The following is a 23,055-nucleotide window of genomic DNA, read 5'->3' on the forward strand; positions in this document are numbered from 1 at the left end:
AAGTGTTTTGAATCTAGAGAGAATTTACTGATGTTGCCACTTTCTTTACTTAGCATGCATCAATATTTGTTTTCAAGCCCTTGATTAGAAAAACATGTAATACTGTTCTCGGTTGAATACGGCGTAGATGGTTAGTTTCAGATAGTATCTCCTTAGCTTGTGTTTTCAATGACCATATGGGGTATTATATCAACACACATTTGCAAACACACACACACTTCTATATGATAAATGTCTCTGCATGAGTCAAACGAATGTACATAAACTAGGGATTGAAGGATCCAAAATGTAACGCATTATAATTTTATGATAACTTCATCCGTCAATACAGCATGTTCCATTAATTGGGCTCTAAAACAGGACCTGTAGTACAGTAAGTGCCGCAGTGGCTCAGTAGTCTGATGTCTACCATCAGTCATTGTGTAAGATTCATTACAGAAGTCATTATTTGGAGGCCCGATATAAAAACAGCCCCATGTTACATATTAACCAACAGCTCCAACTTCTCATGCTGAAAAACATTGATAAAGGCACTGTTATCTTGTTCCAGGCCCGATCCTATCTGCCGGCTGCCCTTAGTGTAATCAAGAAGCACAATGGGCCATAGATTTCCTTCATTCAGGCGATGGACTTTTGCTGAGCTCTGCCAAGGACAGGCCCTGTGTGTGTGTGTGTGTGTACAGTGGTATACATGCAGCCAAGGCCTGAGACTGTTGCCTATACCCAATGTTTTATATAGGAACAGAGTCCATTGTGAAAGAGGGAGTGTTGTTGGTTTAAATATCCTCTAGAAACACCTTGAAGAGTGACAGGCAAGAGAAGCTGAAAAGCACATGGTGAGGACAGGAGAGAAATCACTGGGCAAAACAAACAAAACCATTTTAGGGTAGATAGAATTTTCAATTTATTGGGTGCAAAAGAGATTCCAATGTATTGGGCCCATAGTAAAAGGGGTGATGCTGAGCAAAGGAACACGTAGTGACGAATATCCGGTCTACATTTAGTCTCATGGTTCAGTTGGAAGTTTAGAATGCTCTCAACATTCAAAAACCTTTAACGATGATTTTTAAATCTATTTTGTCCATCTTTATTGGACAATCTGGAAATAGTAAGTGATACTTTATGGTTCCCAAACAAATTTACTTTCAAGTGAAATATATTTCTAGTCTGTTGTGATAAATTACAAATAGCTAACTATGGCCAGCCAGAAGTTTGTTTATGCAGTCATCCTTGCCGTGTCAAGTTTACACTAGTCATTGCAAAGACAATAGCTTCAGACTTTTCCCACCAAACTACTACACCTACCACATCTTCAGTTTTTCCATGGGCACTTCCCCCCCCTCCCTAGTGAAGTAGGTAATGAATGTGTTATCCTGGGCTCTGCCCCATGGTTAGACTCTGGGCTGCTCAGACTAAAAGCATTATTATAGGTTGTTGAGATTACTGTGGTATCAGAAACAGCTGCTTGTAATAAAACACAAGATGGAGGATGAAATGTGCACAGGCTGGGTGAAACCTCTCGTAACAGTAAAAGTATCTTCCTGCAACTTTGCACAGTGAAATGTAGCTCAGACTGAAACAGGGGAACTTAAATTTGAGTTTAGTTCCTCACAGCAAATGTAACAGAAGTTATTATCAACAGTGATTTCTTTAGAGATGTTTGCTGTCAATCTGAGTCTGAAGACTAATTCAAACTTGAAAATGTTTGATTTCCCTAAACTCAGAAAATATTCTACAGTTACAGTCTACAGTTATCCCTAAACTGTTCAACTGGGTATAATTTGTCTGTGCAGGATTCCTTACGTGACAGACAAATGACTTTTTCCTATACACTTGAGGACGTGCATCTTCAAAAGTAAATGGCTCTTTCAAGTAAACAAACACATACATAAAATATTGACTGTATTTTCAGGAGGGGAAAAAGGCCAGAAGCCGAGAAAACACTCAAAGGTTTGCGAAACACTTACTCTCCTCTCACACATCTGTCCACCAACGTTCTCATAGGAGGACTGTGTAACACATGACCAATTAAAAACAGAGCAAAGAGGGAGACCCAGGAAAAGACTGCAACATTAACAGAGAGACTGAAAAGTAGGTACATTGCATCCTGGAATCTCTACTGTCTGAGATTAGAAATCTTAAGCATATGAAACAAAACGTTAACAAAGAACTTAAAAATCTGGCTCCAAAGCTGATAAAAATAAGGGCAGTCGTAACACATTAAAAACAAATAATTATAATAATTTCTATGCAAACTCACTCATACTGCAGTAGGCATCTAAATAGAATATGACAACAGTTGGTCCATTTAGCGGTCATGAGTCAAGACAACTTGTGACCTGTTATTTTTCGTATAACAAAAATGAGCCATCACTTTCTCTCTGCAGTATTATAGGCTCTGCCATTTCCTCTAACCTGAATTGTAGATTGTCATTGAAACAGAAAGCCCATAAGGTTACCTTTCAGAATAGCTAAAAAGCTAATGAGCACATCTCAGCTTAGAATGACAGGGGCCAATTCTAAGACTAACACTGTGCAATAGGAGACCCAAAGCCAAGTTGCCATGGTTTTTGATCAATTTGTGGCGTTGTTGACATAACCCTGCTGAACTGATAACTTTAGATAAAGCCAATTGAGATCGAGATTAGTTACTGCATCTTACGTTCAGCTTGCAAATGTTTAGAAGTGGACTGCTCAACAAGACTACTACCCCCCCCCCAAATAAAAAGGAGAATTCGGGATGGGTCAATTCTATAAGCATTCAGTGTAGAATTGTGCACACCACACACATTTTCTTTAAACACCAAGCGAGCGAGTCTATGGGACACTACAGAAGGTAATGAAAATATAAATAAAATATTATGTCACATACTGGATAGGTGCAGAGAAATGTGTTGTTTTTACAGGGTCAGCCATAGTAGTACAGCATCCCTGGAACAAATTTGGGTTAAGTGCCTTGCTCAAGGGCATATCGATAAGATTTCCCCCCCCCCCCTTGTCGGCTTGGGTATTCAAACCAGCAACCTTTCGGGTTAGTGCCACAACTCCCTAATGGCTAGGCTACCTGCCAATGCTATCCAGTGTTCAGATTGGCTGGTGTTAAATCATGCATGGTAGTAAAAAAAAGCACCTAATATATAAAAGGCATAACTTTGGCAATAACACTTAAGGTAGAAGTATGTACACGAGGGGGTGTCTATGAGAAACTTGGCGTGTTTGTAAGAAAGACAGTGACTAATGGTGGAATGTGTGAGATGATGTCTAAGAACTGTCCACGTGAAACATGCAAAGTGCCAAAACATTAGCACTGTAGGCCTGCAAGTGACCACTCCCACCCCTGGATGTCTACAGTGCTGCTAGGATTGGATCTCAAACTACTACAGACAAGTAGTGGGTGGAGCCAAGGTAGATGCCACATCCTGCTTGTCAATTGAGAAACGTCACTTCCAAAAATATCAATTTGGCCACTGCACTTTAGCAATACATATGAAAAATGCGTGCTTGTCAGGAAACAGATGGACTCAATTTCCACCATGCACTACTTATAAAGGCATTATAATCGTTAAAGGCACAACACTTTTAAAAGGGCAAACGCACCACTTCCGAGTCAAGAATAAAGAAGACCTGTTTGTTTGCGTTATTGCAAGAGCAGTATCACACTTGTGAGACGGTCTTGTTAGAGAAATATGAAATGTTCTTACAATCCCTTGCTTGAGACAGACAAAAATGGGAAAATCCGTATCCGCCAGTAGCTGAACCCTCCTATGTTTAATCAAAGCAACCTAAAAGCCCACAAATAATCCCATCCAGTCCCCAGTGCTGAGTGAGAATCCAGGGTACTTTCCCCTCTTCATGGCAGGAGTCATGTCCCATTTTAAACTGGTGATGGGGGCTGAAAGGGATTCTGGGAAATAAAGTCATTGTTTTAGATCTTTGTTTTTTTATTCTGCCATTTGCGGTGGTCATTGTGGGCCTAAGTGCAATATGCAGAGTTGGTCCATGCAGGTTGGCTTGAGGCTGGGTCCGAGGAAGGGGGAAATGAGGAACTCACATCGAGTCTCTGGGTTGGTCCATATGTCTGAAACCGCAACAAAATCTCATGTCATTGGACAACAGCAGTTTCTGAATAAAAAGTCTAACCTTGTTGAATAATATCAGATCCCCCCCAAAAATAATGATCTTAAATCCACAGAGTATGTAGTTAAGTGTTTAAAACACATTTTCCTAGAACTTAGGATAAGTTCATTGTCAACTTTTGGGGAAGTACAAAAGATTGTCAAGCAATGTGAATGGATGGCTTTCACTAACACCCCCCCCCCCCCATCTAAAATAAACAAACAACACTTTCAGCTGGACTTTCCAAATTTTCCCCAGAATTACATATTTATTTAACCCCTAAGTATTATCCAGAGTGAGTGTGTGTGCACAAGTGGGTGTACTGGAATATATAGAAGGTACTTACTGGCTATAAGAGGCTGCTTCGGCCATTGGTGCTGGGTCCTTTGGACCTCATCTGTTCCTGGACTGACCCTGACTGGAGACAAAAAGTCACAAACATCACTCCCTGGTAGAATTATGTAAAATACAGGGGAGTATCAGCCAGCAAGAATCGGGGATATTGACAATCTGACCTGCTTTCAGGTATTATATGACATGTAGTCAATCGTGTCACAAAAGTTCTATTAAAGAGTTGGTTGACAGCACCTTCATGGTACTGTGACAACACTGTGGTTGCTAAGTAAGTGCCCTTTGTTCACTCACAACGATATGTTGATATTTCATATCCCGAATGGGAACACACTGTAGCCCCACAATCCCTAGCAGAAGTAAATAGTTGATGGATAAACTAGGTGTGCGCATGTGTAAATACAAACTAACTTTGCAACATTCAAACTTAAAACAAACCTGTAGTGGGAACACTGACGGCACAGAAGGTGAGGCAGTGTCAAGATTACACAGAGATGTTTCATAATGGCGTTATGTAATCATGCTGCACAATAAGATATAGGCAGCAGGGGAAAAAAAGGTATGCCCAAACGCACTTTAGCCCAGCTTAAACAAAAGGCAGCCGTGTTTGTCTACCACACCTGTTTGCACTGTTCCAGTGCATTGACTCCAATTAAAATGGGCCTTCTATCACTATCAGGGTTTTGTCATTGTTTGCAATGGAGCCACTGGCTTAGTGCAAACACAAAACATATACACGACTCTCATTCGGCATTAAAAGCTCATTAATGCGTTTAAAGGTCGTCAATGCTAAGCAAACAAGATTTGGTCACTGGTGAGTTGACTTGATTTTCAGCGGGATGTCAGAGTTCCATTTCATCCAGGCACAGGAAGTAGCTCTCGTTTTGCGTTCCTGTGCTAGACGATTGGGGGGAATCATTTACCAGTGTCGCGGGACACAGAGTGGGCCTTTCATTTAGCAGCCAAGGCCTTCCAGCTGTGTCCCCTGTCACTGTCCCTTCTCTGTGTGCCCTCTGGAATCCCTCCCAGGGAGGGAGGAGGGACTGAGCAATAGAACCTAGGGAACATCATGGCATGAAGTGGTAGGAACACTTCCGCCTCTTGCACAGGCTGAGCCTTGTTCAAAAGTGGGCAGGTGGCTGGCTGGCAATGGGCCAGTTAACTGAATGTCTATTAGCCAACGAATGGGGGTGGGACTAGTGTAGCAGTTAATGTATCAAAGCTTCATTAGTGTTTTTGTATTAATTGCTGTCCAAAGAAAAACTCTGGACGATACCAGTTACCTGGATTGTAACATGCTGCAATTATGTTTTACACAATATCCTCCATTTCACTTGATGATACAATTTTGCTGCAGACAAGACTTGATCCAAGTGTTGAAATAACAGTTCAGGTATGGTGCAAATTAAACTAATTTGACATGTAATTTGTGTGTAAAGCAAAGGACAAATAACAAATTCACTATGGGCAGCCCAACGGCAATTGTTAAGAGATTGATCGGTCATGATCACTGACTGGCGCATCATTCTTCTAAAACAATGATTACGAAATGTGTAAAAGGATGATTTTCATTAAAGTAGCCAAAACCTTATACATACCGGCGGCAAACCTTCTGCCATCTCCCCAGAGCCAATGTGTGTGAGGTGCATAAAGTTTGTGGGCTCTCCGATCATGCTGCGGTCAATCTTCCTCCTCCTCTTCTTCTGAAACAAATGCAGGAGGTCAGTGACCAGTGACCTATAGTAATTAAAATATGACTAGACAACTGCATAGGACAGTGGCTGTGCAACCAAATTGTGATTTTCATTCAGAAGATGCTCTGAAATTATAACATAAACATGCAATTAACCGAACAATGATCTACCATTTTTCTGTCTCCAAATAAGCAGCTTGTACTATTAGAGATACAGGAGAGGAATGCTTATTTGGTTATATATGTATACCATGAGGTGTTTTTTGATCATGGGATGAAATACTATAGAACAAACAGAAGTTTATGCTTGATAGTAAACCATGTCGAAAAAGCCTCTGAGAAAAAAACTTCCAGAAGTAATCCAGCGGGAAAATTAAAAAGTCATTTAAAACAAAAAAGTGGCTTATGTATAACAAGAATAATAAATTAATCTTCTTGCGATGCGTAAGCCATAAAAAAATAAAGGCTTTTTAATTTTTCATTATATTAATTAGTTTATGCAGACTGGCAGATGCCATAGACTTTTCTTCTTGACGTCATCTTGAATTCTGAGGATCTGTTGGCGCATGCATACATACCCAATGAATCAGGCATTTCACCCACCCATTCTTGTTGCTACATCGTCATTGCAGAGGAAAATCAGGTGTCATTCCCACAGACTCATAAAGACAGCCTTATGACCATCTTAGCAAGCATATTTTGCTACCAAATTGAGTCAGTGAACACCCAGCAATGCCAGGAATTGAAATCAATGAACATATGTAATCAAATCTAGGCAGCATAAGGTAAATCTATACTCTTTTGACATTCTTTGTTAAATCAAGTAGGAACATCTGTGTATATCGACTTCGAAGTATCAATACGGCAACATTACAAGGCATACCCAACCTAACCAAATACCCAGCTGGTTGGCATCCACTGAAGTTGCAGCCATGCAGGCCATGAGTCATACCAAACCTCAGAAATAAGCCCTGGACTATAATGTCGCTTAATTGGGAGGAATGCCATCCCGTGGCTGATTCATGGATGTCTAGCTAAATTGGTCAGCTGTGTGTGCTGCAAAAGAGAAAGTCGCTTAGCAACTTATTTTAGGGGATGCCTTCAGCATATGTTGTGTATAGCAACCACTTGGTGTCAGTAACCCTTTGGCATAGGCTATGCTTAGACAAGTGGGTAGCAATTACATGACTTACATTTAGGAAGTTAGGCATACCCCAACATCTCATGAGAACATCAGTAAAAAGGGTCTCAATAGTCTTCTTCCAAAATTGACACGCCCCTACCCTTTCGAGACAGTTACATGTAAATCCTTGCCTGTGTTTATTGAAAGCGATGTCTCTGTATTGTCCTCCCCCCACAATAGAACAAACACAGGCCCTAAAAATAAAAGAGGAAGGAGAGAGGGAAAATGCCCTCCCATGGGACAGAGGCCCAGACCGCATCCTCTCTCCTGAGCCGCCGGGTTTCATTGTTGGTGAGTGGGAACGGACGGACACAACCCGCCATTACGCAACACTCCCTGCAAAACCTGGGCCAGGAAAGAGTGAGGGTCAGGAAGGGTACCGCCCTGAGGAGGTCAAGGGTCAGCGGTCGCTTCTGGAGAGCAAAAGGGAAGTTTACACTTTCCGGTGAAACACTGATATTTTGTGTCATCAATAGGACCTCTATTCACCCCTATAATGTGCGCTAGGATTCCATAAAATGTTTTGCTTTGAAACATCAAGCTACTATTGGGTCCAGGCATTATACTTCTCTGGACAGATCAATACAATTGTTAGGGTCTCCACATCAGACAAGAATGTAAGATAGTAAGGACATGCTTATCTATACAGTGTGTCCCCATATGATGCCTACATTACTGATGGACACATAACTACGCATGGTCAATAGTGCATTCGAAAAGTATTCAGACCCCTTGACTTTTTCCACATTTTGTTACGTTACAGCCTTATTCTAAAATGGATTAAATAAAATAAATCATCAACCTACACACAATTCCCCATAATGAAGAAGCGAAAACAAGTTTTCGTAATGTTGGCAAAAACAAAAAAAACAAATACCCGATTTACATAGGAATTTAAACCCTTTGCTATGAGACTCGAAATTGAGCTCAGGTGCAACCTGTTTCCATTGATCATCCTTGAGATGTTTCTACAACTTGAGCAGAGTCCACCTGTGGTAAATTCAACTGATTGGACATGATTTGGAAAGGCACACACCTGTCTATATAAAGGTCCCACAGTTGACAGTGCATGTCAGAGCAAAAACCAAGCCATGAAATCAAAGGAATTGTCTGTAGAGCTCCGAGACATCATTGTGTCGAGGAACAGATCTGGGAAAGGGTGCCAAAACATGTCTGCAGCATTATTCTTAAATGGAATAAGTTTGGACCCACCTAGACTCTTCAGGACAAGTCTCTTGTCCTTGAGTGGCCCAGCCAGAGTCCGGACTTGAATTTTTTTTTTTTTTTTTTTTACACCTTTATTTAACCAGGCAAGTCAGTTAAGAACAAATTCTTATTTTCAATGACGGCCTAGGAACAGTGGGTTAACTGCCTGTTCAGGGGCAGAACGACAGATTTGTACCTTGTCAGCTCGGGGGTTTGAACTTGCAACCTTCTGGTTACGAGTCCAACGCTCTAACCACTAACCACTAGGCTACCCTGCCGCCCCGGAGAGACCTGAAAATAGCTGTGTAGCGACGCTCCACATCCAACCTGAAAGAGCTTGAGAGAAACTCCCCAAATACAGGTGAAAGGGAGAGAAACTCCCCAAATACAGGTGAAAGGGAGAGAAACTCCCCAAATACAGGTGAAAGGGAGAGAAACTCCCCAAATGCAGGTGAAAGGGAGAGAAACTCCCCAAATGCAGGTGAAAGGGAGAGAAACTCCCCAAATGCAGGTGAAAGGGAGAGAAACTCCCCAAATGCAGGTGAAAGGGAGAGAAACTCCCCAAATGCAGGTGAAAGGGAGAGAAACTCCCCAAATGCAGGTGAAAGGGAGAGAAACTCCCCAAATGCAGGTGAAAGGGAGAGAAACTCCCCAAATGCAGGTGAAAGGGAGAGAAACTCCCCAAATATAGGTGAAAGGGAGAGAAACTCCCCAAATATAGGTGAAAGGGAGAGAAACTCCCCAAATATAGGTGAAAGGGAGAGAAACTCCCCAAATATAGGTGAAAGGGAGAGAAACTTCCCAAATATAGGTGAAAGGGAGAGAAACTTCCCAAATACAGGTGTTTGAGAAAAGTCGAGGCTGTAGTTGCTGCCAAAGTTGCTTCAACAAAGTACTTTTAATTTAAAAAATATATATATATATATATATATATATACACATTTGCTTTTTCATTATTGGGTATTGTGGGAACTATTTAATCAATTTTAGAATAAGGCTGTAACATAAGAAAATGAAAAAGTCAAGGGGTCTGAATACTTTCCAAACGCACTGTATAGCACAGTCTCTTTGTTGAACATGTGCTATGGGTCAGATGGTCAGTGAATTTTAATGGCTGTAATTCACTAAGTATAGTGAGTGTGCAATAAATCAAAGATGGCACTCCTTCAAGATATCGCTCATGATGTGGATGCCACTGAACTGCAAGCTATAAAACGTCACCCGTTTAAAGACATCAGCCGGTAAGTGATTGCAGATGGAGTCTGAAAAACACCAGCAATACATCAGCCTTTGCCAACAGATTTATTGGACTTTGATGCATTTAAAAAAAGGGTCCCCCATAACATCTTGGCGTAAAATCTAATGGGTAAAGAGGTCTTTCGGGCAGTGGTTCACTTTAGGCTGTTCTAAGCATGCATTTAAGACTCCAAAAATATTTGTTTTCAAGTTCTAGTGTGGTCAGAGTAAGCTTGCTTGGCTGCCTGGGATGCCCAAACCTTGCCTTTGGGTACTATACTTGCAAGACTTGCCAGGGACCTCCACAACCTCAAACATATTGTGGCATGAGAGGGTTGAATAGAAGTGGTCAGGGTCTAATATAGAGCATGCTTGTGGAGTATAGTCCATAGTCTATTACTAGTCTCTATACAACTATTAGATGAGGAATTTTGTGAAACCTGACATAGAGAACGTTTTATATAAGACTCTACATGAGTAAATAAGAGGCAGCTGGCCCAGACTCACCGGTGGGGGTTTGGCCACCACGCAGCAGCCCATCTTGTGCCAGAACTCGCTCATTCCCGGGCTCCGCCGGTTCAGCGCCCTGCTCTCTGTCGCCGCCTTGCAGGCTGGTGAAGAAAGGTAGCCCCTGTGACCCTCAATCTTGGGATAGTCCTGGTGCATCCAGATCCCTTGCATCAGATAGCCAAAGTGGGTCAATCCCCAAACCCAGCACCTGCAAAATATCAGGTCCTGATTCTCTCAAGCCTCCCAGTGTCTTAATCCTTCTTCTGGTATCCAGTCAGATTACAGTCTTTAGGGTTTAATCTGTTGAGACAGGAGTTTATTAAAATAATAGCCAATGTAATGTGAACATGGTCCTACTAGTTCATTTTATTTTGATGCAACATATCACTGAAAACCTACTAAGGCAGCGCCGTACCGGCATACTTTTTACTTGATTCTGCCCAAACCAGCGTCTTGAACAGTGTTTTGCTTTTGCACCATTTTAAAATAATGCAATTCTTTGGGAGTACTTGGGCCCCACCCCCCCACCCTCTGGTCCAGGTTCCAACCGAAGGGAACACAATCAGGCATAACATGTCTAACATATTGCTTCACAAACAAGTGACAAGCACATTAGACATGGGAAAGACATTCCAAGGGTGGAAAACATCTAAGCATCCTCCATTCGCCTCTAGGTGGTTCCTGTCTCGTCCCATGGAAAAGCCAAAACAACACACTGGAGGTCCATCCCTGAAGCCATTTATATTCCCTCTGCAGTGTGAAAGAAAGTTCTGCCAAGACCATTACACTTCATAAAGTTGGTTTATACTACTTAGTGTCGTCGTTTATTGCTATGTTTAAGATTGTCACTGATGATCCGCTAAGCCAAATTAGAGCTGCAGCTTTTTTTTGAGAGTAGTGGTTACCGCTTGCTGTGACGATTCAGCTTCTTTCTACAGGTTGTTTTTCACCACTGGGTTTGGACTTCAGTTTCCTTTGGGCCCGCTGCCGATCGTTTGATTACCCTTTTCATAATGACATGGCTCTCGTCCAGCTCTGTTTTATCATGCCCAGAGGCTGTGTGAGACAGGGAGGAAACTGTTAAGGAATGTGTGTGGTGGAGTCTCTCTCTCGACTCTCTCACACACACACACACACACACACACACGATACAAAAATACTGTAGAAATAACCTCCTTCAAACATTACAATTAGCACATTGTTCTGGAAAACATTTGGGCGGGGCAAAGTAAGATTAAAACTACACAGTGTGGGTTGCTTGATAGCACATTGCTGGCATATGGGCACCACCGTGGTTTTAACAGGTAAGCTACTCGCCTGACACTACTTCGAGTCAACTGGCCGCTCACTGTATAGTTCCCTTACTAAAAAGTATATTTGGTTAACAGTCCATCAGGGCAGTCAGAAAGTTAGTATCCTGATGTACAGTAAAAGCATCGGGTTGTAGAAGATGGGTGTCAGTGGACGTGGAGAAGTTCTCAACCCCCATGGCCCTCATGGATGAGGTGGAAGTCTGCACACACACGTATGGTGATATAAGGGGCGTGGATGGACGGCAAGGCAGGCTCTGCCAAAAACACTGGCCCATCATTATATCACCAAGGCCCTCCAGGCTGGCACAAGTCAAACAGGACACAGGCATCTGTAGAGTAGACACTAGTTGAGCCATCCTTGCTCTGTGGGGTTCAGACAGGCAAAGTCTGGGTCGAACTTCTCTCTACATTGACCTCTTACCGTATTCCCCCGAAGCAGGTGCACTTAATGATTATAGTGAGGACACACACAGCATTGTGAGAACACCGTACTCGGAAGGAGGGCTAGAACTGTGAACTGTCTGTAGGACAGAACTGGGGCTCAGAATCTCCTGTGGTACACTATTTAAAAGGAGAGGAACCTCATGACCAAGCTTCCCATGATTCACAGGACGACAAGAACAGAGGAAGGGGGTGGGGGGGGACAAACTCAGTGCAGTTGAAATACTTGTCCCGTGAGGTAAGGATTAACGGAAACTCCCGCTTTGGGCTCATCTGGTCTCTGACGGTATGCTCATCATCTTGTATAAATAAACCGGCTCTCCAGAGATCTGGGGCCATCTCGTTCTCTTCAGAAGAGTGCCAGTCCAGTTCTGTTCTGTTGAATTACAGTACTGTACTACTGGAGTCTCATCTGTTAAAGTGCTGGTTAGACCTTGATAAGATGGTGCCAATTGTAGATGTCCAAGTCCGCAGCCGATTATTTGTTCAACTACCACTGGCAACCATGTGGGAACTGGGAAGAATCCTTCTGGGTCCCCAGAAGAGATTATTTCCCCCCACCCAACTTCTTGTCATCTTAGCATTAAAAATGGCCAATGTGGTTTTTCAGACCATACAAAATGTACAAATGGTTGACAGTTTAAAATAGTTCATAACCCTGCCAGGATCCCTTGAGACAATGCCCCTTTGGTGCCAAAACCATCCAGCGGCCGACCTTCTACGAACGCATGTGTGTCTTTGTATTGACAGAGTGAGAACTCACAAAGTAGAGTGAAAACTGAGGTTGTCTGAGAGTGTATTACCCTAGTAGATTTCAAAAGTCAACTCTGTCCAAAACACACATGATGGAATCCTCCTGCCCTCATTCACTGGACTCCGTGTCAGTCTACATTAACATGATCCTTAGTGCAGCCAAGGCGTCCCTGTTATCTGTGCTGAACAGGCAGAAAAGCCAAAACAAGAAGGATGACAAAAGAAGCACTGAGACTAACCTTATTAAATGACACTAAGCGTGACATGACAAACACCACAATATAGCTACAGTAGCATGTGATGCATCATGAATCCCATTTTCAGAAGTTCTCACCTAATCCAGTTTCTCTCGTGAAAGGGGAAATTGATTAAATTATTGCCTTCAAGAAAATACGTTTTCAGAAAAGTCAACAACTTGACCTTTCTAAGGCAGTTAGCATAACTGCTATTCTCAGTATGGGTTTGTTCATGTCATTTCCCCATGGGTAGGCTGACAGTGATGCTACTTCCTGCTAACAACACTGACGTGGCTAAAAATTCCTCAGACCTGCCCACATACTCCCCATGTGAGATATATGTGGCTAAACACATTTCATTACAGCCCCTTCTTCCAAATAGTCAGAATGAACAGCAGATTTATATAAAAACATCAATGGCTACCCTCAGTCTATATTCAAAATAGATCCTGCTATAACTTGCTGGGATTTAGTTAATTGAGAAACAATACAACAGACAAGCGATACTGATGAAAAAGATGTTGAACCCTGACTAAAGACCAGCTCACAACACACACCAAGGCTAGTAGAGAGTAACCTAACAATACGATAACCAATTAATCGATCCAGCTCTAATAGCGCTACATGTGAGCTGGCAAAGGTTCTGTAGGGTTTCATACACTGGTCGTGACCCTCAAACCTCAACTCGTTCAACAATATCTAAAGCCTTGTTCAAACTGCAAGCCTTAATGCTCAAATCAGTTTTGGAATTACTGACTGCCCAAACAGTTAAATAAAAACAGCAAGTGTGTGTTCAAACAGCAGTCGTTTGCTGACATGGCTATGCTTGTTGTCATATACTGAACAAAAATATTTAAAAAAGGCAACATGCAACAATTTCTACGATTTTACTGAGTTACAGTTCATATGAGGAAATCAGTCAATTGAAATAGATTCATTAGGCCCTAATCTATGAACGTCACATGACTGGGCAGAGGCACAGCCATGGGTGGGCCTGGGAGAGCATAGGGCCACCCACTTCGGAGGCAGGCCCAGCCAATCAGAATTAGTTTCTCCCCCACAAAAAGGGCTTTATTACAGACTGATATTTAGGAGTATTTCTTCAGCTGTCCAGGTGGCTCTTCTCAGACAGGTGAAGAAGCCGGATGTGGAGGTCCTGGGCTTGCGTGTTTAAATATGGTCTGCGGTTGTGAGGGCAGATGGACATACTACCAAATTCTTGAAAATGACATTGAGGCAGTTTATGATAGAGATTAACATTACATTCTCTGGTAATAGCTCTGGTGGACCTTCCTGCAGTCAGCATGCCAATTGCACCTTCCCTCAAGACATCTGTGGTATTGTGTTGTGTGACAAAACGGCACATTTTAGAGTGTTGTTTTAATGTCCCCAGCACAAAGCGTACCTGTGTAATGATCATGCCATTTAAAATCAGTTACTTGATATGCCACACAAGTCAGGTGGATGGATTATCTTAGAAAATTAGAAATGCTCACTAACAGGGATGTAAACAAATTTGTGCACAACTTTTAAGAGAAATAATTGATGGGATCTTTTCTTTCAGCTCATGAAACATGGGACCAACACTTTCCATGTTGCATTTATATGTGTTCCGTGTAGTAACAACAGGTGTGTCCGCAGTGGTGTAGGCCGATTGGTGGTGGTGCTCGTGCTTCCTATCATTCAGAGGTTATGTAGCAAGCTGAGGTGACAACAATGCCGGTCATGGACGTTTACCAGTTGCTTTGAATGTTCAAAATCATTGTGTAAGAACAACTTCAAAAAGGATAAGATCTAACTTTCAAAACTAGTCCTTTTGGCTAACCACAGCAGACAACTAGCTAGCTGTTTAGCTATGTAGTACATGCACTAATTTGTTTGTAAACAATTAACAAGCTACCATCTCACATTCTTGTCAAACTGTCAGAGTAGCTAGCTAGCAAGCAACAAAATATGCCAAATAACTCTAAAACCACATTTGACCGTTCAGACAAGTCGCATGGCCAGGAATCAGATTTTTTAAATTTGGACTTAAAACCACCTACGAAGGTGGTTTGAAATGCGTCTTGAAAGATCTGATTCCATGTGGCTTTTGGCTGTTCAGATTTCAGGAAAAATAACAGATTCGAATATGCACAAAAAAATTAGATTTGAGTTACTTCAAACTGCCAATGTGAACAAGGCTTATTAGCAACAACTGCATTGAGACTAAAACTCTCAGTATTACGCCCTTGTTAGCACGTTCTTTGTTTTAAAGTGACAATCTGCAGTTGAAACAAAGCATACTAACTGCCACTTGTTCAGTAAAAAGCTGAGGGATGGGGCTGGAGTAATGTAAACACTCAGATTTCATAGACAGAGCATGTTATCCACAGGTAAAAATCTGTCGTTCTGCCCATGAGCAAGGCAGGTAACCCACTGTTGCAAAGAAAAAGCCATATCTCGGACTGGCCAATAAAAAGAAAAGATGAAGATGGGCAAAATAACACAGACACTGGACAGAGGAACGAGAAGGCCAGCATCCCGGAGTCGCCTCTTCACCGTTGAGACTGGTGGTTTGGGGGTACTATTTAACAAAGCTCCAGTTGAGGACTCAAGAGGCATCTGTTTCTCAAACTAGATAGTAATTTACTTGTCCTCTTGCTCAGTTGTGCACCGGGGCCTACCACTCTTTCTATTCTGGTTAGAGACCGTTTGCGCTGCTCTGTGAAGTGAGTAGTACACAGCGGTGTACAAGGTCTTCAGTTTATCGCATGGAATAGCCTTCATTTCTCAGAACAAGAATAGACTGACGAGTTTCAGAAGAAAGTTTTGTTTCTGGCCATTTTGAGCCTGTAATTGAACCCCCAAATGCTGATGCTCCAGATACTCAACTAGTCTAAAGAAGGCCAGTTTTATTGCTTCTTTAATCATCACAGCAGTTTTCAGTTGTGCTAACAATTGCAAAAGGGTTTTCTAATGATCAATTAGCCTTTTAAAATGATAAACTTGGATTAGCTAACCCAACGTGCTATTGGAACACAGGAGTGACAGTTGCTGATAATGGGCCTCTGTACGCCTATGTGGATATTCCATGACAAATCTGCCATTTCTAGCTACAATAATCATTTACAACATTAACAATGTCTACACTGTATTTGATCAATTTGATGTTATTTAAAAAAATTGACAAAAGTGCTTTTCTTTCAGAAACAAGGACATTTAAGTGACCCCAAACTTTTGAACGGTAGTGTATGTAGCAACTCCAGATTGCCCCTTTAATGGTCACAAACAGATGACATGCTCAATAGCTACACCCCTATGAAATAAACGTTTGCAAATGAAATAGTCCTGCCAGCTACCTACCTACCAACTAGGTCAAATCTAGACAGTGAGCCACATCCAAGAGAAGTGGAAAAGGAGGGGAGTGGTCTTTGATGGAGGAATTACAATGAGACCTTTCATGGGGTCTGGTTAAAACTTTCCAACTGGTTAACGGCACCTTTTAAAAAAAAATTGTCCGACGTCAGTTTTCAAGCAACGGCTTAAGAACAACATGGCTCTTTCACGGAATCCAGTGCACTGCTATCCACGATTAGACGGATGGTTCAGGTGTTTATATTTGCTTTGGAACGCTGAGGTCTTTGGGGCGGTTGCTTTAACAAATAATATATTTTTATTTGAAATGCATCTGTGTAGTGATGCCCGCCTGGCAGTAAATTTAAAGCAGGCAGGCCTAAATTGATATAGTAGGTGATGATAGATCTCTTCAAAATCAAGTTAGATGTTTTCAGGTCTGAAAGAGGTCTAGTGTTGATGTGTCCATTGTCCACATTATCTGTTGTGTAGTGTGCAACTATGTTTCAATTTCAAATGAATGGGGAGAGAACCATTAGTCCATACCAGGAGTTATCATAGTGCTCTGTCCACCCATAATGAGTTACCAGTAGGCCTACTGAAAAAGGTCTCCAAAGTAAGACACTCCCCTCATGAAAGGTTAAGTATGGTCAATGTACACATGAAAGTTTCACTTACAGTATAATTTGAAACAAAAAAATTAAGTAAGAAGTAGGTATTGGTCTGAAGCCAAAAAAAGGTAAGTCACATGAGCACTACATTGCCTACGTCACCCATGCTCTACCAAGGTTTTCCAGCAAACAGCTTTTACTTACGACAGTAGATCTGCTGATATATTGTACTTCAAACAATGTGCAGGCAAGTTGCTTAGGATTCAAACCTTCTCAAACAGCCTAATTGATACTCTTAGAGATGCTCCCACAATAATGTGATTTGTACTGCATACAAGATAAAAGTAGAGGAATAATCCAATTCTTTAAGTTTTTTTTTTTATTTGATTATATGAAAGCAAGCTTTGCTTCTATACTTACAAGACCATCTGGCTTGATTGAGTGAGCAGTTTTGTCTTGTAGTAATGTATGTGGTACGTGCCTGTTATTTTCCATTTAAAATGGTAATTTATTTAAGCAATACATGTCACTAAGAAAAATATTTAATAATCCCATAAATTTAAAAAAAGGTGTGCAACATAACAAGTGGTTGTGTGTTGGACCGTCACTCAGCTCTATTCGCCTCTATCTGCATTCCTGATGTCTGTAACCATTAGCTAATCTGTGTAATATTGATTTAGGCTCAAAACCACTTGTTTTGCAAACATGGTCCTGTTTTATCAATTGCTGTGCTGATCAAAGGACAGTTCAATGTCAAATAAATATGCATCTTAAAGTTGTTTGTATTTGTACTTATTTTTGTAGTAAAGATGGTGACACTACAATAAAACACATTTAGAACTACAATATGTATTTTTAGATATGCCTACTGCCTAATGATAGATATACATTATTTTAATATCAGGACACAAAAGTAAATTATCCCGCTGAAGAGTATTAATTTGCCTGTTTGAGGAGGTTTGAATCCTGAGAAACCTGCCTACAAATTGTTTGAAGTACAATAGACCAACATAGTTATTGTAGTAGGTTGTGGAAAATATTGGAGATCAAGAAAAAGGAGCAAGCGCTGTGTGTATATTTTGTGGAAAGAAACAGCCGAATTTGTGAAATTGTTTATCCGACATTATTTGAACACTCAAACAGGCAACACAAGCTGGATCTGTCTTATTTCTGGATAGACAGAGATAGCCAGGCACATTTAACAGTTAGGCTATTGATTATAGACCTAATTAAGTTGGAGTTTCCTCTCGCTCGCTTTTCTTAAACAATTAAGGCAACGGCGGTTCTCGTCTCCTGACTCCACTGCTGCCTCCACCCGCATTGTTCTCAACATCAATATGCTAAGTAACTTCGCTATTATGCACATAGCAACATGGTCTAGGAAAAGGCGCCAATTAAACACCGCACTGATGTTTCATAACCGCGGACAGCGTCCGCTATCCAATTTGTTATTAATTTATATTTTTATTAGTGTTGCACCATTGTATATGGTTATATTACACACAATTTCAATAGCACGCCTTAGAGTGATGGACTGTGCCATCCCCACGGCAGGGTAGCCTAGTGGTTAGAGTGTTGGACTAGTAACCGAAAGGAACCCCAAGCTGGGGAATCCCAAAACTGACAAGGTACAAATCTGTCGTTCTGCCCCTGAACAGGCAGTTATAACCCACTGTTCCTAGGCCGTCATTGAAAATAAGAACTTGCCTAGTTAAATAAAGGTAAACAATCGATTAGTACACTCAAACAGGCGCAAATCAGACCGATGTCTTGCACACCATGAAATGTAGATAAAAAAAAAATGTAAGTTGCTACTGCTCAACTGGCTTAGATATGATGGTATGGAGATTTGAATTTAACATTGCGCTTCAAATTGATTATAATACAGAAAAATGCAAAAAAAATGCTCTCTTCACCCCCACTACCTGTCGCTAACATGACAGTGTACATTAGGGTGTCCTAAAGAAAGGAGCAACTTCAAACATTCCTATCTGCAACAAGGACAAAGTAAAATGTACAGGAAAGAATGCAGTTAATGTCACAGTGGGATCCTCGACCTCCATGACTCAATGCAGCTAGTTTGACATTTCCTGCCATCTTTGTTGGAATTATCAACCCAGTGTGTGACAGGTCATAGGTTACACCACAGAGTTCCACACTAGCAAGGCTAAAGTACACTCCCCATATACCAGGCTCAGCTGTGCATGTTGGCTGTTCGGATCACCTCAGACATGAACTGAAAACCCTAACAAACCAAAGACAGACAGAATACTCATGGCTTTGCATAAAGTTTATATACTCTTTATACTTTACTGCTACCATATATTACATATACTTAAAGTTTCCTATTATACCAAAGAGTAGAAACAACAGTAGAGACAACTTCCAAATCCAGTGGTTGGAATTTGAGGTGACGTAAAGTAATAGTAAACAAAACTGGATTCTGCACGGATTGATTAAGACATTTTTACAATCATCCACCGTATAGCAATCCTCGCTATATGAGAAACGTTACAATTCCTACCAAGTGGACTATCCCGATTGGTGCGATGCACTGAGTGTTTGTCTTTCACACCAGCGACCCTGGTTCACTCTCCTGCCGTTCGCTACAATATTATCAAGCTGAAGAACTCAACATTGAGGTTGGAGCAGAGTACTGAAGTCGAGCCAAATCCAGCACTGACCAACGGGCTTTCCCATAATGGAGAAGCAATAGTCAGACCATTTCCAGTCTCATCCCAAAACTATGCCCTCCTGAAAATAGACCACAATGGCTTACTTTACCCCATGCACTCAACCGACTTTGAGCCACTGTCGCCAGCCTGACTTCCTTAAGTCTTAGACATCTAATTTGGGACTGCCCAAAAATGTTTTGTCGAGTCATGCACAGGCTATGCAATTTGTCAAGCGCTCTTCTTTTCAAGGAATGAATACTCAGTGTCTAGTTTAAAACATTAAATGTAAGTGAACAATACACAACAGAACATTGAATGAAAGCTGAGAGAGGGCTTGAATTACTCAAGCCCTTGATCATTACTCCGTTCCATTACACATAATAGTCATTGGATGAAGGCATCTTCTGTATGGGGGAAGTTTTGTTAAGAGCCCTGACACTCAGTCTGAACATTAACACACATCGTTTGTGGTACGGTTTTGGAAGCATAAAAAGGACCTTGTCTTTCATATCAGCAACAAATAATAATAAACCACTACTGGTCAAAGGTTTTAGAACACCTACTCCAAAGGTTTTTATTGTTTTACTATTTTCTACATTGTAGAATAATAGTGAAGACATAAATGATGAAATAACATATGGAGTCATGTAGTAAGCAAAATAGTGTTAAATCAAAATATATTTTATATTTGAGATTCTTCAAACAGCCATCATTTGCCTTGATGACAGCTTTGCACACTCTTGGCATTCGCTCAACCAGCTTCACCTGGAATGTTTTTCCAACAGTCTTGAAGGAGTTCCAACATATGCTAAGCACTTGTTGTCTGCTTTTCCTTCGCTCCATGGTCCAACTCATTCCAAACCATCTTCATTTGTTTGAGGGATTGTGGAGACCAGGTCATGTGATGCAGCACTACATCGCTCTCCTTCTTGGTCAAATAGCCCTTACACAGCCTGGGGGTGTGTTTGGGTCATTGTCTTGTTGAAAAACAAATGATAGTCCCACTAAGCGCAAACCAGATGGGATGGCATAGCGCTGCATAATGCTGTGGTAGCCATGCTGATTTAGTGTGCCTTGAATTCTAAATAAAATCAGACAGTGTCACCAGCAAAGCACCCCCACACCATAACACCTCCTCACCATACTTTACGGTGGAAAATACATATGCAGAGATCATCTGTTCACCCAAACCACATCTCACAAAGACACGGAGGTCGAAACCAAAAGTCTCCAATTTGGACTCCAGACCAAGGGACAAATTTCCACCGGTCTAATGTCCATTGCTCATGTTTCTTGGCCCAAGCAAGTCTCTTCTTATTAGTGTCCTTTAGTAGTGGTTTCTTTGCAGCAATTCGACCATGAAGGCCTGATTCACACAGTCTCCTCTGAACAGTTGATGTTGAGATGTGTGTTACTTGATCTCTGTCAAGCATTTATTTGGCCTGCAATTTCTGAGGCTGGTAACTAATGAACTTATCCTCTGCAGCAGAAGTATCCCTTGGTCTTCCTTTCCTGTGGCAGTCCTCATGAGAGCCAGTTTCAGCATAGTGCTTGATGGTTTTTGCGACTGCATTTGAAGAAACTTACAAAGTTCTTCAAATTTTCCAGATTGACTGACCTTCATGTCTTAAAGTAGTGATGGACTGTCGTTTCTCTTTGCTTATTTGAGCTGTTCTTGCCATATGGACTTGGGTCTTTTACCAAATAGGGCTATCTTCTGTATACCAACCCTACCTTGTCACAACACAACTGATTGATATATTAAGAAGGAAATAATTTCCACAAATTAACTTAATTTATGCCGCCACACCTGTTAATTGAAATACATACCAGGTATAATACCACCTCATGAAGCTGGTAGAGAGAATGCCAAGAGTGTGCAAAGCTGTCATCAAGGCAAAGGGTGGCTATTTGAAGAATCGCTACATTGTAGAAAATAGTAAAAAGAAAATAAAAACCCTTGAATGAGTAAGTGTTCTAAAACTTTTGACCGGTAGTGTATAATTCTTTTTTATTGATACATCTTTTTGGGTCAGTGTTCCCAAACAGCTAAATCTCCATGTTACAGCGCGTTTTAATTAAAGAATACCACCTATGCTAATTAGCTATCTAGCATGCGCCTAACACCTGTGTGCGTAATGGAAGAAGGCAGCCAGAAACGTGTTGTCACTGAATAATACTGTCAGTTGCAACTGTGATAAAGGCAGTTTAAAACAGGGTACAGGAAGTGTATATTTTGAATGTGTTAAATTATTTTTGAAGTGATATAAAAAGTAAAAGGCTTTATGTTTCTAGAGCCGTATCACAATTGAGAATCGATTCATGTTTAGAGATGGAGTATTTGGCTGTTTTTCCTACCAGAGCCAGTCTACCTCTGAAAATAACATTAGGTCCTTTGACCTTAACGAGTAACGGTAGGCTCTTTAAGTGTACATCTTGGGTTAGGCGACTAAACTCCACGGCGGAGGAAGTTTCTGATGAACTTTACCAACACTTCCTTCCCCACGATAAGCATAATTTATCCTTCAAATAGCAACGACTTGAGTTTGATTCATTGTTTTAAAATACCTGATTCTATCAATGTTGAAAATATCAAAGTGCAGGCAGATCTAGATTCTAGGCAACATTAACAAAATTGTCTCTGGGTTTGGCCAACTACAACCTTTATCAGTTAGAGAAACAATGACCACGTACCCACTTTCATTGACATAGTTAGTAGGCTAGCCTACATGAAGAGGAAACTCTAAATAGCGGCATAGGTATGGAGCTATCTTACCTTCGTTCTTAAATGTGCCCAAACAATTTGGATAGCCAGCAAAAGTATCCGTTTGATGCCTTTTCAAACACCAACATATAGCACCGACCGCACGTATGATGTTTCTCTCCGTTTTTGAGGTGTGGTTCCAAGTTGTTCAATCAGGAAATTCAGATGTTTTAAAATACTTGTTCAAAAGCATATTTTTGCCGGTAAAGTCAAACAGCACCCCTTATGGACATAAACGCACTTTGCGTTTTGAAATTAGATTAATTCCTTCGTGTCATCATAAAGTCAACACTGCAACCTACAGGGCAATTGCAGGTATATAGGCCTATTCTTACCATTCAATCCAATCCCATTTTCAATAAACCTACGCCGTGTGTAGTGGACTGAATATGGACCCAGGATGTGCCTATTTATGCTTTTCATATTATCATATGATGATATAGCCCAACGTTTATCAGCAAATTGCCCAACTTTATTAGCCTATCATTTATATTACATTATTATTATTACATTATCGGTATAGCCTTGATCATTATTGGTCGATTTTCGCAAAAATGACTGTATTTTGCCATAATTGAATAGCAACCCACATTATTTCTTTATGTACAAGAATTGCATTTTTTTAATGCAC

The 23,055-nt window shown here is 41.1% G+C and overlaps 1 protein-coding gene across 6 annotated transcripts; it reads right to left on the reverse strand.

Moving 5' to 3' along the window:
• Positions 1 to 1,585: 1,585 nt before the first annotated feature.
• On the reverse strand, positions 1,586 to 22,635 carry LOC139392371 (CDC42 small effector protein 1-like). Of its 6 annotated transcripts, XM_071140319.1 has the most exons (7): positions 22,437 to 22,572; positions 12,853 to 12,984; positions 11,201 to 11,351; positions 10,293 to 10,595; positions 6,066 to 6,170; positions 4,463 to 4,534; positions 2,987 to 4,078 (listed from the first exon to the last, which is right to left on the reverse strand). In XM_071140319.1, exons 4-6 carry the CDS (start codon positions 10,464 to 10,466, stop codon positions 4,466 to 4,468), a joined length of 348 nt encoding a protein of 115 aa, XP_070996420.1. In that variant the 5' UTR covers positions 10,467 to 10,595; positions 11,201 to 11,351; positions 12,853 to 12,984; positions 22,437 to 22,572; the 3' UTR covers positions 2,987 to 4,078; positions 4,463 to 4,465. The 6 variants fall into 6 exon arrangements, with proteins under 6 accessions (XP_070996423.1, XP_070996419.1, XP_070996418.1 ...); XM_071140322.1 differs by lacking the exon at positions 11,201 to 11,351 and having other exon boundaries at positions 1,586 to 4,078; positions 6,066 to 6,167; positions 22,437 to 22,629; XM_071140318.1 differs by lacking the exon at positions 11,201 to 11,351 and having other exon boundaries at positions 1,586 to 4,078.
• Between the last annotated feature and the right edge of the window lie 420 nt (positions 22,636 to 23,055).

Source organism: Oncorhynchus clarkii, chromosome 32 (genome assembly GCF_045791955.1).
Source record: "Oncorhynchus clarkii lewisi isolate Uvic-CL-2024 chromosome 32, UVic_Ocla_1.0, whole genome shotgun sequence".
NCBI classification, from domain to species: Eukaryota; Metazoa; Chordata; class Actinopteri; order Salmoniformes; family Salmonidae; genus Oncorhynchus; species Oncorhynchus clarkii.